Below are 20504 nucleotides of genomic sequence, written 5' to 3'. Positions count from 1 at the left end.
TTAAGTCATCTCAATTTAGACTTTGGACTTCATCTTAATGCACGTGCAAGACAGATTTGCTGGTGAATTTGCTGAACCATTGCTGGTTAATGCATGGGCAAGATGAATATGCCAGTAAGTTCAAGATGGAACAGTTTGTCAGTTTCATCTCTGGTGTATCCATATGATCAAACTTACATCTGATCAAAGTGCATATAAATTTGAGTGCAATAAATCCTTGACTTGCAGTCAAATAATCAAAATATAATCAATAATTATTGCTCATAAGTAACTAAGTAGAGTAGTATGGACAATAACTTAAAAGCACACAATTTTAATAATTACAACAGAGAATTACGTACAGAGAAACCACAAACTAACGTGTAGGTATTTTATTGGCTCAATAGTCCTTGCACCAAACATGGGCAGGTGTGCTAATCAACAACAACTGGATATCATTACATTTTTTGAGGTTATCACATGATGTCATATCAATACTAAATTATGTTTCCTGTGAAAGAAAATCTTAATGCTACAGCACACAAAGACAATTTTTAGACAATTGTGTGATTTTAGCTTTGTGGCAACAGTTTGGGGAAGGCCCATACATGGGTGTGATGATCAGGTATCCACATACAATTAATTTCAATAAAAACATAAAATTGTAAAGACGAACTATTGGACTATCTTTCAAGTTTTTTGGGGTTTCCCAAGAAGAATACTTTTAGCTGCAGAATTTAGCAGCAACCTTGAACACAAGTGCTGAAATTAATGTTAACAATTTGCTTGTTTCTGCAGATCTAGAATAACTGTAGTCTGTTGAATGTTTACCTTTCACTGGCTTATTCCTGTAACACTTGCATAAATTGTAGCATGTTTCATATAAGTTAGATCTATATTAGGATAAACTGGGGTGTGCCATAAGCATATATGACTAGTGGCTGGAAACATCCTCACATCTGAATCATCATTTGCGCTAAAATCACAGCTCAAATTTGTGCTTGCTCCAAAAAGAACCCAACCCCTATTTACAATTGCACTGTGCCAGGCTACCATCTGTGAAAAAGTCAGGAAAATACCAAGAATAAATAATGCCACAATGTTATGCCTAATTTTGCATATTCTTGAATATAGGGGCCTTTTCAAGATATTTTTTTAAAGTTTGAGAATTCTGAAAAGTTTGCTCCATTAAACAATGCTCTGAAATACAGAATTACCTCATAGTATCTGGATTGCTGAGAATCCTTTTTCTCATCCTTAGTTGTGGTGGTCACAATGGGTTCTGTTGTTCCTTTCTTATAAGTAGGTTTAGTTTCCTCAGTAACAGCAGAAACATGCTCAGGCTCACTGATCATTTCTGGCATGGTCTTGTCCTTCCTCTGTGCTTCACTGACAGATTTATTTGTGGCAGGGGTTGAAGAGGACTGTGAGAGGGGTTTTGTATCTCCTGCCATTTTGACTTCAGTTGCAGCAACAGGAGCAGATCCATCAGCTGCTGGAGTTTTCTGCTGTCGCGGCATTGCATTGGGCACTTCCTGTTGCTTAGTGGATACTTTCTGAGATGTTGGCTGTGCAGCAGGTTGCTGACTGGTCAGAACTTGGTGCCGGGGTGAGCCCACTTGTTGGTGTTTTGGAGATGGATAAGGAACATGAAGAGGGGAGTCATCAAGTCCACCAGACATTAGTCTTTGGGTCTGACAATTAAGACAAAGCCATTCTTTTTTCTGAAAAATAAATAAATAAACTAATGAAATATTGTGCACTTGGAAGGAGGGATGTATATTAAGATGTTAAAAAAGTATTAAAACTTTAAAATTTATAATAAATAAATAAATACATTTCGAGGCATTTTGTCTATAAATACAAAGGAAAATAAAACATTAACCTTTGCTATAACTTCTTTGGGAGAAGGTACAACATTTGTTACCACAAATCAAATCAGAGTGTAAGTTTATAGCCACGTAAAGAGGAAGGAAGGGGAAAATTATAGACAGAGAGGCAGGCCTGTTTTTCTCCATGATTAACACTTTACAATACAGTTCATTAATTAATGCTTAAATACTTACTAAGCGGTAAGTAATCAAATGTTTCCATGGTAGTTCTTCAATAAATACTAATCACTATAATAACTTACTATGTTAACAAAAGTGTAATGACTTGTTAAACAAGAACTGATACAATAATCTTACCCATTATACCCATCATTATTATTGTGCCCTTACAAGTAAAATGGTAAATCAATGCCCTCACCTTTACTAACTAGTAACTAGTATCCAAAATTGGATAACAAGTCATTACAGCTTTGTCAGCATAGTAGAAATGAGCAGCCCAATTTATTTAGTTACCACAATTGTTTATATTGTAATATTAAAATATTACAGTATTTTACTCTAAATATGTTTTCCATATTGTTTACTGTAAATTTTGTTGTAAACCTCACTGTAAACCCAAACTGTAAACCCAAGTTGCTATAAAATTTACAGCAATTCTTTACAGTGATACTGCTACACTACTGAATGATAGGATGGTGTAATCATTGTATCCAAAATACATCAAGCATGAATTAACAATATAGAAAACACATTTGATTTTGATAATTATCATTATATTGTCTAGATGTGATCTTATATGATCTTATATTGGAGCAATATTATGCATTCCGATTATTAAAAAAAAAGAAAAGAAAAAAGAGAAAGAAGAAAAAAGATACAAATCAGAACTGGCATGACAACCGACAGTGGCTTGTTTGTAGACAGGTCAGCTCTTAATGAAATACTCAGCACTGTCTGGAGCAACTGCAAATACACAAGTCCAATGGCCATAATCCAGAAAAAGTGGTGATGGACAGAAACACGACTACCCACACGTTCAATCAAGTGTGAAGAAGTAACATAATTACAGTTAAATTTCCCAGATTTGCATTCCCATTCTGTTCATTATCAGGTCTCCACAAAACTGGAATTCATAGCTTAATTGCTGGTGAATATCACTGCATTAACAGAATATTACAGATAGTAAAAAGCATTTTGCAGTTTTAGAATTACGTGCGCTGTGTCTAACTGTTAAAACAACAATATGAACTTATAAATAGGAACATATAAACTAATAAACTCTGAATGCCAAATATTGGAGTTTCATCAAATTAAAAACAAACAATTAAGAAGCTTTGAAGCTTTGGACAAAGTCAGTTATTTGTTCCAATAAGCTTTCCAAAAATATTGCATAATCAGTCACATGCCTAGTTGCATAACTAGACGTGTGACCACCACAAATAATTTAGTTCGCTAACCAAAAACATGAGAGAAAGAGGAATGGTTGATATTAATGTCCTCTATTTAACAGAAAATTATTTACAGTGTTAGTGTGGGTATATTGTTTAGATGTCAAAGTCATTGTCTATTTCAAAAATGCTGCGGGAGAGAGCAGTCATGGATACCTGGCACTGATGCACGTCACTTATTTAGCTAATTATAGACTACAGTGAAGGCCTTACAAAAGTGCCATCTGTGATATTCTAAAAATGAGGGAGGAAGGGAGGTAGAGAAACAGGAAAGAGGGACATTTTCACAAACACATACAGAGGTATGAGAATTAGTTGTGTACTAGGTTAATATCAGAAAAAAAAAATATATATATATATATATTTATATATATATATATATATATATATATATATATATATATATATATATATATATATTTGAGGGGAGATAATCTTGGCATCCTCATATCATTTCTGTTAGGGGAAGATCAGCATTTTTGAAAGCCACAGTAATTAGGCCACAGATATGGGTCACTGCAGGCTGTGAGAGGTGCATCTTAAACTTGCATTCCTACTTTTATCATGTAAGAACATTGTATTCTATGTCTCAAATCAGCTTTTGAATAGAATACAAAAAATACATGTACACTAAGTTTATTATCAAATGGGTTGATTAAATAACTGCAGCAAAAGTGTACAACTAACTGAATCTATATTAAACAACCATCAAAATGCCTTCCTTAATTTCATTTACTACCTGACATATTCACAGCAACTTTTCATAAAGATTAAACAGGTATGCTCTGTTCTTTGTGAGTCCTTTTTAACTGGTGAAACATGCTATTCTCATGGCCATGCACTGTGCTTTGTTGTGCATCTGGATTCATATTAAAAAAGTGTCTCTAAAAAGTGGATTACTTGCAGACCTGAGTTCAGAACTAGGACTTGGTTTGGTGGTTCACAGCAAGGTTTTGAGTTAACTGAGTTTAATTTTAAGTACAAGGTTTAATTCTGGTATCTCATCAGTGCACATGTCAGGCATTTCACTTGTGTTTAATAGGATTACACTCCTACCAGCACAGTACCCAAGAACTGACAGCAGAGTAGACAAAGCTAACAGAGAGACACAGAGAGAGAGAGCGAGAGAGAGAGAGAGAGAGAGAGAGAAAGGGAAGGAGGGGTTGAGGAGCAGTGGGAATGCTGGCAGTGTTCCATGTAATTACAGGCTGTCACTTTGATCATTCTTTTTTTCCCCTTCCTCCGCCTATCCTTCTGCTCTCTTTAACATCAGATCAAAGAAATATCTTGCTAACAGTACACAAATAACCGTTATAATCATCATCATCATCATCATACCAAGATCAAATTGGAGAATAGAGTGTTAATATGCTATAATCTTAAGAATATAGCCTCTCTGCCTCTGCATGTCATTGAATCATGGAAGTGTAAAAAAAAATTTCATTGTTACATTATCAGAATTTTGATAGCTCTTATATTTAATACAAAATATGTCTCATGAGTGGAAAGGATGCAACAGATAGATGGTTAGTATCCCAAACATTTTATACCATCTAGCGCTATACAGTCTCCTAGAACTGTGCAATATATTTGATTTTAAATTGTGCTCCACTGCAAATGAAACTTCTTCACAAAGATTTCCATAGACATTGTAATTTTTTTTCAGAAATAATATATGTGTTTCTATACAAAATGAGAAGCTGCACTTTAGTGACTCTCCTTTACATCAAGTGCCTGCTGAAGCGTATTGACCAACCCAACTTTTGTTTACAACCATTAAGACGTATTGCCATAAATCTTCTCTGCAGCATCATATGCCAGAGAGAGAGAGAGAGAGAGAGAGAGAGAGAGAGAGAGAGTTTAAACACAACCCCCCATCCAGTCAACCAGTCCAATGAGCCATCAGTATTGGACTGTTTGGCATGGAGAAATATAGAACCACATAGATTTACATTCTTCATGTCCTTACACTCCAGAAAGGCTCAAGACATAAACAGAGAAAGAAATCACCTGCCATGTTCCTCCCATACTGAATTCAATCATTAAGTAAAAGGATATTACTATATCTTATATAATACACCCATATTAGCAGCCTGATATGCATAAATAAGTGCATACCACATTCAGTAGTGCCTTAAAAGTGGATACATTTTAAAGCAAATAAAGTTTCTACAGCCTACTGAAAAAGCATGTACAGCCTACATGGAAATGACGAACCATACAGGCATAATTTGGATAATTAGATGTCTTAACTAAAGCAGTATGAGATATAAATGGTTGTGCTAGAGACTGAAAGTCTGTGAGTTCAAATCCCAGAACCATCTACAAGCCATTGTTAGAGGTTTGAGCTGTGATTCTCAACTGCTCTGTTATATTCTTGGAAGTATATTCATCATTCTGCCTCATTCTAGTGAGGTGTGCATGTGTGTGTGTGTGTTTGTGTTCGTGTGTTTCTAGGTGCCAGCCTAATTCAATAACTATAAGCTTTTTTTCCCCTTATGTTATAGGTCAAATGATCTGGGCTTACTCTACATATGTGTGCATCCATATGTGGCCACTGCAAAAGCATACTGCAACAATCATGAAACATAAATATTCTGTATATGTAGAAATAAAGAGTGAAAGAGTGGTGCAACTGTCAAGAAAGGGTAAACTAAGGTTGTAGTTCTTTGATGTAATTACAATCATTATATTAAGATGATACTAATTTAAAAATACAGTCTTAGTCTGCATGTTTGATTGCAAACAGGGTTATAAGGCCATCTCCAAACAGTTTGAAATTCACCATTCTACATTAAGGATTGTTTACAAATGGAGAGCTTTCAAGACAGTTGATCTTTCCAGGAGTGGGCGCCCCAGCAAATTTAGTTCAAGGTCAGACTGTTTAATGCTCAAGAGATATAAAGAAAAGCCACATCGTGTGACCTACAGGCCTCTGTAGGCACATTAAATGTTTATGCTCAAGACACTACAATCAGAAAAAGACTGAACAAGTATGGCTTTCATGGGAGGCTGGCTAATATTTTTTATTAAATAAGCATATTCGCACATGTCAGTAAAACCCCTGACCCCCAATCCAACCTGGGCCCTAGACAACTTCCCCAGTTGTCTCCCTATTGCCTGTACCTGCTGTCATTGGGCAGCATTTATCAAGAATGCTTTGTAACAGTATAAAATGTGTCCAAAATCAGGTACCTTAGAAATTAGCTGCCCTTATGCTGCCTGCTGCATGGGACAGCCCTTACCTTGGGAGCATAAATACTGCTTAAACACAAAACACATTGTGACTAGTTCCTATAACAAAAACGGTATAGTGCATAGGTCTCAAAGACTACACAGGTAGCACTGGAATATTGTGTTTTAAAGATCCTTGAAAGGCTGGCATTCACCACATAAGACCTGGTTCAGCTGAGTTATTCATTCCTGGACAAATCATCACCATGTTGGTGTGGAGAACAAACTAGCTGCAGATGGCCTACTCTCACTTGCATTGTGAGAGATTATTCTCAACACTATCCAAACACCACCACTAGAAAAGAAATTGAGTAAAATGCAGGTGTGTAGCCCATAACTCATAGACTAACTGAGTCACCAGTAGTGAGGGGTCCTAAAGAGCAGGACAGAGGTTCTCCATAAGATCCTTCTTTCTCGCTTTATCTTTACCCTCTATACATCAGACTTTAGATACAACTGAGTTATGACACCAGCACTCACTTACTTGCTTTCAGTAACCACTTCATCGTGGTCAGGGGCATCTGGTGCCTCTGTGTATCTGTGTAAAAATGCTGCCTGCTAAATGGAGTGCAGGGTTGCTGACAGTATCTTAATGTAAATGAAATTTTGGACAAATGTCACTGTAACATGCGTTACATTTATTTTATATTCTTTTAATTTGCTTAATTTAACTTGATATGTGGGTTACACAGAGTGCTTTTACTGTACAAAGTGTGCTACTTTGTACAAAAAATCAAACCAATTGTAAACCTTTCAAGATGGTTTAGCTGTGGTTTGGGTTTGAATTCTGAAAAATGGACATATGGACATGTTTGGCTTTAAGCTATGTTAATCAGTAATCTGGAAATTTAAAGCCAAAAACATGCATAAGAGCTGTGCAGTGCATTTGGAATGTACTGGACTACATGTGACTAAAAATGTGGAGTTCTGTAGTGTCTAATGATGTGGTAGGAGCTGTAATCTACAGTGCATGTTAATGATAACCTTTTCCCTGCATTTCCTCCTCACTACAGTCATTCGCTGTTCACAGGATGGAGTGTCTAAAATCAGTTAACCTACCTCTTTCTCTTTCCGTTATTATATCTCTTCTTTTGTCATACTCTTTTCCATTTTTATGAAGGCCCATTAAGATGAATGGCAGCTCTGTTCCAGTGAGCAGTCACTAGTCAGAACACATGCAGCACATAAAAAATGATTTACTGTCAAGCTAGCGCCATGCTTTCCACTAGTTCTCACAGCTTCAATAGATACAGCAAATTGGCTGGGCAGAGTGTGAGGCGGTAAAGAAAGCAGAGAGTGATTGAAAATGGATGAATGTGGCTGCTAATTTATGGTTGCAATTTCTCCTGCATTCCATTTCTGAATGCATCTTTTCTCCCCAAGGAATGGCAAGCAAAAGAGCAACTACACACACACACACACACACACACACACACACACAAATCCTAGCCTTGAGTATTTGGTTAGAGAACAGAGGTAGGGTTAATAGAGAAAATGGAAACAAGTACCTCACTCTGCATGAGCGATCTGTACAATTATATATTTTAGCGATAATGTGACACGCACATGCATTTTGGGTGGAATCCAGACCAGGACATAAAATACCATTTTAACAGTTCCCCCAAAAATGATTAAAATAACATGTGAGTTATACGGAAAAATAACATTTTATCTTATAAGACCAGATCTACTCTTCTTTTTCAGCTCTTGCAGTAAACTTACAGCACTTCACTGGCTGTCACCTCGATATGCTTATTCTCAGAGTTTAGCTAGCTGGAAAGTAGCTTTTAAACAGAAATATGAAAAATGCATTTTCCTGACTGGTTCATTCTGTTTTTCACCGTAGCACCTGGTAACCAATAAACTAATCTAAAAACACATTCATACAGTGTACGAGTATGGGGTGGCTAAATATGGAATCATAATAGTGACTTTGTTGAACATTTATGATTACTTGTAATTATTTGCAATTTTATTTTGTAATTTACATAATCATCCTAGCTGTATGTATGCTTTTGTAAACCACCAACAAATAAGCAATTAAAACTTTCATAAAATATTTCACCATCCCCAAAAATGTTATTCGAATGTGTACAATAAAATATTTTATTGTATATAAGAGCTTCAGAGCTTTTTATTCCTCAAAGTTTACATGAACAAGACACATTAAGTCCAAGTTGGCATCATTTTTTTTATTAATTTTTTCAGTAATGAGATTTGGATTAATTTAACAATTCAGGTGACCATTCAAACAGACTAATAACTATAAAACCAGAGTAATAATTATACTAAATTTGATGATGGTCGGTTGTGATATATCACTCACCCCTTGGCTATGCTTTGAAGACCCAATTTTGAGACCTACTGCTCTAAAATCTCAGAAAACCCCCTTGGGCACACCTTTAGCATGGGACATTCTGCTATTTGGACTCAGAGAAAATGTGTCTTGTTATGATGCTAATCATGGTACATTCCATGCAACATGTATTTAATATAACAATTAGAAATAAAACAGATTTGTTATGAATGCATTTTAATGTAAATTAAACACCAAAAGCAGCAGGTCGCTAAAATCAAAACGTATTGCATTCACTAAAGAGTGCATGCCTGTAGACATTGACCTCAACTCCTGAAGCATAATATCTTTACATTAGCAATATGTCAAAGTCAATACACATAATCATACATCAGTAGGAGTTGTTAAGACAGCAAAGACAGTGAGGACAAGAGAGATGGATATGGCTACAGGAATAAAGAGACAAGTGATTGACACTTGGCTACAAACCCTGCTCTGAACAGCACCACTTTATCACCGGCATGCAAGGAAATATAGGGCACATACCAAGATCTAAATACATAGTACACACCATATCAACACTTATATGACAAGTTTATTATTATTATTATTATTATTATTATTATTTTAAACATTTTCTTTCACCAGCTCTCCATGAAAGGCTCTCCAGATATGTGTATATATATATATATATATAAGGAACATATTAATTGTACTTGTAAATTGTAAATGTACTTGCATGGTTCACAGCGACACAGCACAAGCCAAAGAGAGTATATATATATATATATATATATATATATATATATATATATATATATATATACTCTTTGGCTTGTGCTGTGTCGCTGTGAACCATGCAAGTACACTGCAATTCTGAGCAGAAAACTACATGTTTTTTGTTCCATGTAGTACCATGTTTTTTGTTGTTTGGAAATACATTCAGTGGCATTTGGCCCTTTAATGTCATTAGTATTTTGGCCAGTTCATCCCTTTGTATCCATATGTATCCTGGAGGTTTTTAGAGATTACTGGACAGAATACAGCATCTCTGAACTTTTCAGTCATCTTTATGTTATTGTTCATAAAATGACTGCTGGACAGATGGGACTTCTCATTAGGTGATAGATCAGAATTTCAGCTTTCATTTCAAGACATTTACATTTAGATGTGTCTAGAAAGTCCATCCCCTTTCAATTCTATGTATTTATTTATCAGGGCCTAAATAACAATTGTGTGGTGCTCAGGAACTTCTATAAACAAATAAATAACCTCAGGCGCAACAAAAACACAATAAATTCCAATGTCATAATTTTTCCTAAAAAGTAAACCAACATTCAGAAACTGTGTAGGAAATAATAAGTACACTCTATAATTCAGTAACATGCAGCAACAATGTTGAACAAGTTGAAGTAAATGTTTTCTGTAGGAGTTTATCAGTCTCTTACATCGTTTTGGAGAATTTCTGTCCCACTCTTCTTACAACATTGCTTTAGTTCACTGATGTTTGAGGGCATTTGTTTGTGCACAGCTCCCTTAAGATACAACATCGCAACAGGTTGCTGGTGTGCTTGATGATGATGATGACGATGATGAAATGGAGTTCATCATCGTCTCAATGGCTGCAAGTTTCACAGTTCTTGTGGCTGCAAAACAAACCCAAATCATCACCCCTCCACCACCATGCATGACAGTTGGCATGGGGTGTTTGTGGTGATATGCTGTGTTTGGTTTTCACCAACATGGCGCTGGGCATGATGACCAAACATCTCTATCTTCCTCATCAGTCCAAATGATATTTTTCCAGAACTTTTGTGGTTTGTTCACATGCAATTTTGTGTGTTGCTAAGTCTTGCTGCCAAATCCTTTCTGGAGAGAAGGGGCTTTTCCCTAGCCAGCCTCCCATGAAAGCCATACTTGTTCAGTCTTTTTCTGATTGTGGTGTCTTGAGCATAAACATTTAATGTGCCTACAGAGGCCTGTAGGTCACACGATGTGGCTTTTCTTTATATATCTTGAGCATTAAACAGTCTGACCTTGAACTAAATTTGCTGGAGTGCCCACTCCTGGAAAGATCAACTGTCTTGAAAGCTCTCCATTTGTAAACAATCCTTAATGTAGAATGGTGAATTTCAAACTGTTTGGAGATGGCCTTATAACCCTTCCCAGATTGATGAGCAGCAACAATTGCTTCTCTGAGGTCATGGCTGATGTCCTTTCTTCTTTGCATGATGTAGACACAAACCTGAGCACCCCAGAACACCAAACTGCCAAAAGTTCTGCCTTTTTAGAGGTAGTCACACTTCTTGATGATTACCTAATCTTGTACATTTCATTTATTAGCTGCTAGCTGCTAATGACTTTAATGACTGTGGAAGTAGGAAGGGTGTACTTTCATTAATTTCAAATCCAGGACGAATACTGTCTTAAATATTGTTTACTAATGTAGTACTTATTAGTACTAGAAATGTGCAATAGTACAGAAATTAATCATTATTATCATTAATTAATGGTTAATAGACATATTACTTAACTGTTTACTAATGCATACTGCAGTATTGTTTATTAATGTGTTAATGTGTACTGCACACAATACACATTAAACAATAACTGAATGATCAGATCTCACATTAACCAAAACCTATAGCCTACCCTATTCACAGTCCACAGAGATATCATGTGAAAGCCACAGAATCTTAGATACTTATGGAGAGAAATGGATGGTCCACCCAAAATAATAATATTTACAAACTGATCTATGGCAGGATCAAAATTTTATCAAAAACAGTACTTCATATAATGTACAATACAGAGAGAGCATCAGTGGTGGGCACTTGCTCCAAAATGCACTGTCATAAACAATACTACACCCAAACAGTAGTACTTGCTAATATTAACTTATGATAGATGAAAAAAACAAAACATCTCACCAACTGCAAATTTATTCATTAGATATCCAGTGTAGATGCATTGAAAAAGCCCGAACACAGGAACAGCAGATGCTTGCTTGGACTCTGTCTCTGTCTCTGGGTTATTTTCTAATGATAATGTTTGAGTGCGTGTGTGTGTGTGTGTGTGTGTGTGTGTGTGTGTGTTTGTGTGTGTGCGTATGTGTGAGTGCTTATGTGTCTGAGGGAGAAATGGAGCAAGTTACTTTTGGAGTTTCCCTGTGGCTATATTTCTCATGGCTCATCTCAGTAGACTACTGTCAAGCACTGCATTAAAAAAAAAATTAGATATATTGTTTAGCTACTTTGATGGGCTTCTCAGCATCAGTGAAAATGACTTTGTTGAAAAAGAACCAAATATACATTACGTTACATTATGTAAGACACTAGAGGGCACTAATAACTTTTTCTAACACCAGATCAGGCAGGATTTGTGAGTAGTCCAACACCAGATGAGGCAGGATTTGTGAGTAGTCCAAATATCTGATACTTGTTCATTTACCATCACAACACTGCTCAGCCATTTGCTATCATTCTCAAATCATTCTGAAGCAACACTATATGTGCACCGCTAATGACTTTCAAGACTTCACAAGAGTAAGACTTCACACTGAATGAATGAACGAAAGGCCAGTTTATTTAAAGGGGATGTGCGATTGGAAACAAGTCTGTTAAAAACTAGGGTATGAATCATGCGACTGGCGACTGGTGGAGTTTGTAGTTCATTGGGCTGCTGGGAAATGGAGTTCATTGGGGAAGTGGTTGGCTGTGACATGGAATTCTGGGAACTGGAATGTATCACGGAAACAGGTGGCAATCAATAAAATAATTATAACAGGAGAAAATTATATAAAAGTAAGGTATCTACTCTAAAAGTTGACCAACAACATTTGAGCATATTATAGTGACCAGATTTGGGAGCACTCATACTGAAAGTTGAGTTCTTAATTAAATAATGATAACTTAAACAAACACCAATCTGTATAAAGGCTGCTGAACAAGCAGAAATGAACAAGACTAAATGAGAAACACAAACAGAGTGAACTAAGAAAATGTTACTTAATTAGCTAACACAAAACTAGAAGAAAAGAAAATGATAATGCTCAAAAATATATCAGTTTAAAGTTCCTCAGACCCATATGCAAATCAAGTACCTAAGCCACACCTCCACAACTACTACAGCGACTGTTACACTACTGTCAGTAATCTAAACCAGGTGTTCCAATTTCCATTTTCTTGGGAAAATGACAGAATATTTCTTTAATTCTGCAGCAGTTCTTTAGCACTGGTAATTGTATTTTGTGAGAAGCATAAAATAAATGCAGAAAAAAAATAGGAAATTGAGACAAAATGGATAGAGATAAAGAGACAGGAAATGAGGACAGAGGAGAACAATATGGCCAGAAAGGCAGCAAGATAAGTTGAGCGGAGACAAAAAGAGCAGGGGCTAGAAGGAATGAGTGACTCATTTCACTGGTTTTCTGTGTAATGACTGAGGAAGGGAGCTTCTCGTCACTTTATCAGCATGAAAAGCAATCATGCATTCAAATTCAAGCACAAGGTAGCCTTGGTCACACATTACATATCCTTGTTGAGAATATTTGTTACAGTCAACATAAAGGATGCTACTTTTGTAACTAGCAGAGTACTACAATGGTGTTAGCTCCAGAATGTGCAGCAAACAGCAACTTGCACCATTTTTATTTAATCTCACCTTTGAGTGATTCACTAGTGGCTCTATTTCGGTTCCAGCTAAACACAGAGTCATGATACTCTACACACAGAAACCCGACAGTGTCCTGACTAATCTAAAAGACTTGCGGCAATAAAATAATTCATTTGTTTATAGTGATTGATAATGTCCATAAAAGTCGATTTTGTATTGACTTTTGCCTTTTGATAGCACTTATTTTAATCTGCTTCTCACTGATTAACTATTATTAAATTATGTCATGTGCTAGTAGTCATGGGATAATGCATTCCTCTTTACCTTTGGTCTTGTGAAATTAATACTAAAAATCTTAGAAGTTTGGACCACAAGATATTTAAAGTAATTTTAAGCTGAAAACAAAGGTAACAGTAACTGATTATTAATATGTTCTACTTTAGTTTTAGTATTGAGATGTAGCTATTTTCTTATAATCTGTAAATCTGTAATCCCTGTGATAATTAAAATATGGACATCCACTATTTAGCTGCATTCAGATTTTAAGAATGGCAATGTTCTGGAAACCCTTAGATAACATTTAGGAAATGTTTTATCACGTCTGTCATTGACCTTTCATACTCTTCATCTTCTCTGCAGTGATTCCTGAGCCAGACATGTCCCCTTCATCTCAGCAGGTAAACACCTTCCTCATCCTCCTGTAATTAATGCAGGCTTGCTCACATAACGAGAGTAACCTTTACAGCAGTTCCCAGCAGCAAGGCTTAGATTTGTGATTAAACTATGATATCCATTACTCACAATTTAGGCTTTCTTTGTTTGTGTCACAAGCTCAGTGTCAGTGTATAGAGTTGAGGTTGCATAGACTAACTGTAATTTGTAGCCTGTGTATGGCTGTTAACTGAAGTGCAGTTTGCTGCACAAATAAAACAGAATAAATGTTCTAAAGGAGTTTTTGCTTTCTTTATAAAAACGATAACTAATTTATTACTTAAATCACAGGCCAACTAGTAAAAACTAGTAGTTGTGCCACTCCTAGTATACAGTGGATGGACTTGAAAATACAAATGAAATTATTATTATAGCATTCAACACAGGACAGATCTTGCTGTGTTGGAATCATGGGGAAATGATAAGCTTCCCAGAGCTGACCAACCCATAGCTCATACAATACACACAGTGTATATTTAATGTAGTACACATAGAAACACACAAACCCACACACAATTAAACAAGAGACAGATCACAGATGACACAGGCGTGTGTTATGTACTACGAGAGGAGCTATCAAAACACACACACACGCGCAAATGCACACGTACTCATCTCACACACATCTCATAATTCACCCTTTACATTCTGGGCACTGTCTAGCACATAAATGTGCACATGAATTTTAATCAACTGACCAATCTAGCATTTTACTGCATTTTGCCAATAATCAACTGCTATCCTAACACAAGTCTGTATTTCTTTGCTTATCAGGGTGAAAAAAATACTACTGTTATATGATTAAAGACATGAAGCCAGTCCTAAAATGTTCCTTAAATTTTGATTGTTAAACTCTGACTTTGTAGTACAGTGTTTACGTACAGTATAATGACAACAGGCCTTCAACAGAAATGCTGAGACTGAGTCAGCTTTTCATCATGTAGTATGTTCAGCTTACTTGCTCTTTTTACTTAATTTGAATTTCCTATTAAAACTTATTATGCTGTAAAGGGAAAAGTGTGTGTGTGTTTGTGTGTGTGTGTGTGTGTGAGAGAGAGAGAGAGAGAGAAAGAGACACAGACTAATTCATTCAGTGTCAAAGGCCCTTTTGTATTAGATTATGCTAGCTTATGTCACATTTGCAACCTTATTTAATGTTTAATTAGTAGCTGAACACATACACACAAGAACCATTCACAGACATGGGCGGTTTATTCATTAGGACGATAGGGTGACGCACCACCAAAGGGTGAAAGGGAGGGAATTTTTCTATCACATTCTACCACAGTGTTATGCTAGCTGTCACTGTTGTAGACAGTTTGTCCTGTCGCTGAATATAATCATAGTCCTATCAGTTTTCAATTCGTGTTCTGTGGAGTATTGTGCCCGCCCCTTTCGGACAATTTCACTCTAGCTGAAAATCGCCCACATCGTTCTGATAGACTTTCATTTTAATTTTTTTTTAAACTGCAGGCACTGCAATGCAATCTGTATGGTTTCTGGGTGGACTTGCACTAATGTGCTTTCATCATATGTAACCTTGTGCAGGGATCGCCGGGACAGCTAGCCAGCCAGCTATGATTCAACTTGGTCAGTTGGTCAACATGGCTAACGTTACCCCAGTGCTGAGCAACTCGATCGTGTCATTAAGATAAATACCATTCAGTCATCACAGTAATCAGGATAAATTGGCAACTAAAGAATTAGGACCACCCAGACCAAATTTAAACATCAAGCAAGTATCTACAAAGGGGGGGAAATCATATAACCCGGGGATTTTCATGGAACTGTTATGAGCGGAAAAAGTGGTTAGCAGGCTGCGCAGTAGCTAATGCTTTGTTCTGCTACCCCTGCATTCTGTTCCATCCTGATGGCAGTACTGACATTGCATGGACAACTACAGGTGTCACTGACATGCATCATCTCTCGGAGAAGGTGAAAAAGCACGAAACATCGAAGATGCATATGGACAGTTGCCTGAAACTTGCGGCTTTCGGGAGGGTCAACATTGCTACACAGTTGGACGACAGCTACCGGATAGCTGTTTGTTTCGCAAACTTAAAGAGAATCAAGACATTCCTGCAAAATGCAATGGGACAGGGATATCTGAATGCACTGGCCATGCTTTGCATGGAGAGGGAACTAGTCAGGAAAATGCCTGCTTTCAATGAGAGAGTAATTAAACACTTTGCTGCTTTGAAAGACAGACGAGCAAAATTTCAATAAAAGTGAGTAATGTAATTTAAATACTGAGTTATGTGATTGCACTTACTGTATCTCCCCAATAGTAAAACTGTAAATGTTTTATTCATTACACATTATTGGCCCCAGTGCCACTGCGCTTTATTGTGGATTTATTGCGCTTAAAATGAAATGTGACAACTGAATTAGATGATTGTGAGTAAGTAAATTTTTCATTAATACTAAAGTAGTTGCCTTTACATTCTTAACTAGCTGTTAATTTATCCACTGAACGGGTGAAGTTACTCTTATCCATCATCACAACAATTGCCCTCCCTGAGATTTTGGCAGGAGCCACCACTGATCGCAGACATTCTAACACACACACACACACACCCCTTATTTCTCCTCAGAAGAAAAAGAACTCATTGCTAACATGTAATAAATTATTAGTCAACTGTCTGTAACTAATTGCGCTATATCAGTCTAGGTGAAAAATCTTGTTATTATAATATTACACCTAGAGCCTTGTAATCCACTGAAGATTTCCAGTACTTTTATACTGACTGGTATATCCTTAACACTAGTATTTGATAATCAAACAATTAAAACTCAAATAAATAAATCATAATTAGAAAAGAAACACTACTAATAAAGTTTTCTTTCTGTCTTAGTACTGCACATACAGTTTATTAACATATATAACAGAAATAATAGCTGAATGGTATAGGTAATGTAGCTAATTTTACAGTGGATATAAAAAGTCTACATACCCCTGTTAAAATAGCAGGTTTTTGTGAAGTAAAGAATGAAACTAAGATAAATCATGTTTACCCGTGTTTACCCATCTTTAATGTGAAATTGCAAAGTATACAAATAAAGTGAAAGACAATCAGAAACTTTTTTAGAGAAAAAAGGAAAAATAAAAAACTTACAACAACCTAATTGCATAAGTGTGCACACCCCTAAACTAATATGCTGTTGAAGTATCTTTTGATTATATTACACTACTCAGTCTTTTTGGGTCAGAGACTATCAGCATGACACATCGTGACTTGGCAATATTTTCCCAGTCTTTCTGGCAAGAACATTCTGTCAAATTGTGAGGGCGTCTCGTGGAGTGCTCGCTTCAGGTCACCCCACAGAGTTTTAGTTGGATTCAGGTCTGGGCTCTGGCTAGGCCATTCAAAAACATTGATCTTCTTTTGGTTAAGCCATTCCTTTGTTGGTTTGGATGTATGCTTCGGGTCACTGTCATGCTAAAAGGTGAAATTCCTTTTCATCTTCAGCTTACAAGCAGACACCTGAATGTTTTGCACTAAAATTGACTGGTATTTGTAGCTCTTCATGATTCCCTCCACCTTGATAAAAGCCGCAGTTCTGGCTGAAGAAAAGCAGCCCTAAAGCATGATGCTGCCACCACCATGCTTCACCGTGTGAATGGTGTTCTTTTGGTGATTTCCTTTTTTTGGACCCAACACACCTTTTGGAATTATGGAATTATTATACCTTTTGGAATTGGTCTCATCAGACCATAACACATTTTGCCACATAGTTTGGGGTGATTTAGTTTAGCTTGGATGTTTTTGTGAGAAAGGGCTTCTGTCTAGCCATACTTCACCATAGCCCAGGCATGTGAAGAACACGAGAGATTGTTGTCGCGTACAGAGAGTAATTAGTACTTGTCAGATATTCCTGAAGCTCCTTTAATGCTGCCGTAGATCTCTTGGCAGCCTCCCCGGTAAGTTTGTGTCTTGTCCTTCTGTAAATTTTGGAGGGATGTCATGTTCTTGCTAATGTCGCTGTGGTGCCTGTGATGGTCTTCACAGTGTTCCATGGTACATCTAATGTTTTAGAAATTCTTTTATACCACTCTCCGGATTGATATCTTTCAACGAGTGAGTTACCATGCATGGTTTGTAAGCTCTTTGCAGACCATGGCTTCAGCAGACAGATGAAACCAAGAAGATGTTGAGAAAATCATGCAGAAACAGCTGGTCTTTATTCTGAGTTAATCGGAATAATTTCATTGCTGACAGCTCTATGATAATTACTTTTAAACATGAGATTGAATGTGATTGGTTCACTCTGAACACAGCCACATTGCACACTTATGCAACCAGGTTATTGTAATTTTTTTTTTCCTATTTTTCCCCTAAAATGCTTCTGATTTTTCACTTAATTTTTATATGTTGTAATTTTACACTGAGGGTGGAAAAAGTTCTGACATGATTTATCTTGGTTTAATTTTTTTTTACATCACAAAAACCTGCCATTTCAACAGGGGTGTGTAGACTTTTTTTTAAAATCAATTGTATTCCATTTTATTTCATTACACAATCATGTGAATTTAAATGTATAAACTGATTGCAGCCACTTGTCAGGGACAAAACGTGCATATGAATTATGGGAATATACACAGTCCTTCACCCTAAAATTGCTCTGAATGAACACTTGAAAATAATTGCTATCTTGTGTGTGTGTGTGTGTGTGTGTGTTCAGATCAATAATACAAATACTGTCTTCTGAATGTCAAAGCTAAGTTAAACCATTGCTATCTCTTTAAAACACATTTTCTTTCTTCTGCTGAAAAGAATGTTCATTTCATAAAAGCAGACTGGGTTTGACAGTTACGTTTTATGGCCAAAAGTATGTGGACACGTGATGATCACACCCATATGTGGACCTTCCCCAAACTCTTGCCACAAAATTGTCTAAAATGTCTTTGTATGCTGCAGCATTACCTTCAATGGAACTAAAAGGCTCAAACCTGTTCCAGCATAACAACACCCCTGTGCTCAAGTCAGGTCCATGAACACATGGTTTGCCAAGGTTGGAGTGGAAGAAATCAAGTGGCCTGCACAGAGCCTTGGCTCATCCTCACTGAACACCTTTGGGATAATTCGGAACGCCAATTGCACCCCTGGCCTTCTCGCCCAACATCAGTGCCTGACCTCGCTAATACTCTTGTGGCTGAATGGGCAAATCCCAACAGCCATGCTCCAAAATCTGGTGGAAAGCCTTCCCAGAAGAGTGGAATTTATTATAACAGCAAAGCGGGACTAAATCTGGAATGTGATGTTCAAAAAGCACATGAGCGTTATGTTCAGGTGTCCACAAACTTTTGGCTATATAGTGTATGCTCGTTTGCTAAAATGATCTCTGCCAACATGTAAATGGGCAAAAAGAACAGAAGTTGATTTCCATGTTTATGGCATTAATCACTACTATCTTGACTTTTATTCTTTTACCTAATGTTCCTCTCTTTCATATCTTTAAATGAATGACCCTCTCTGTCTGTCTGTCTCTCTTTCTCTCTCTCTCTGTCTAGCTCTAACAACTCACACACAAGCATGGCATTAACATGCCAGTTGAGTGTTGTTTGTTTGATGGAAATGTGCAGCTTAGCTGTAGGAGCAATGGTGGGACATAGTTGCATAAAATCTTTACCGTGAAATGAACAGTGATATTATTGTTTCTGGATAAAGGGGAAAAGGTGAATGTTGGTTGAGCGAGGTATAGTGATTAAAGATTCACACACTTCTGTGTTTCCACTTATTAATCCATCAAGAAGGGTCATCTGTAAAATGTCCGACATTTCTTTCTCTCGCAATGGGCAGATCATTCCACCCATTAATAAAATCCCATTATTACTATTGCTGAAATGTGCTGTTTTGAGACAGGTCTTTATGTTTTTTAAAAATGGCATTACTGAATTCAATTTAGACATTTAGATTTAAATATGATCATTCAATGCATGTGAGGCAAACATGGGCAAGAAAGTGCAGCTAAGCAAGAGTGCAGAACCAGGTGAGGCTTCAAAGCTCTGACATACTGAAACACTGATACTCCTCTTCTGGAGAGGGTAAGCAAAAAACAGCAATGGAAATTGTATTAAGTGAAGGGCAAGAGGAAAAAAAGAATAAATGTCATGTCAAGGAGAATTTAAAACAGTATGGAAAGAGTAAAGACAGTACCTATGTGATCCCAGAATTAAGTTACTGTACTGAATGAATAAGAGGATTTTAGCTCTTCTGCTCCTGAATGGGAAACAATTATGTAGTTCTAGAAACTCACAAAATAGCAAAAAAAGGATACCGTTTTGAGGTTTGCATTCCGTATTCAGGTTTGCAACTTCTTGAGCGAATTAAAAGGGAAATGGTTAGTAGAGTCTGAAAAATACTCGTTAAAGAAAGTAATTACAGAAGT

The 20504-nt window shown here is 36.7% G+C and overlaps 1 protein-coding gene across 4 annotated transcripts in view; it reads right to left on the bottom strand.

Moving 5' to 3' along the window:
- Window positions 1-20504, bottom strand: part of bsna (bassoon presynaptic cytomatrix protein a) — a 117803-nt gene that overhangs the window by 42003 nt on the left and 55296 nt on the right. For all 4 annotated transcript variants that reach the window (XM_026925086.3, XM_053236464.1, XM_053236465.1 and 1 more), the window contains exon 4: window positions 1197-1703. In XM_026925086.3, coding sequence (XP_026780887.3) covers window positions 1197-1703 — 507 coding nt within the window. The remainder of the gene's footprint in view (window positions 1-1196; window positions 1704-20504) is intronic.

Source organism: Pangasianodon hypophthalmus, chromosome 8 (genome assembly GCF_027358585.1).
Source record: "Pangasianodon hypophthalmus isolate fPanHyp1 chromosome 8, fPanHyp1.pri, whole genome shotgun sequence".
Taxonomy (NCBI): Eukaryota; Metazoa; Chordata; class Actinopteri; order Siluriformes; family Pangasiidae; genus Pangasianodon; species Pangasianodon hypophthalmus.
This window is presented reverse-complemented; position numbering and strand designations above follow the sequence as displayed.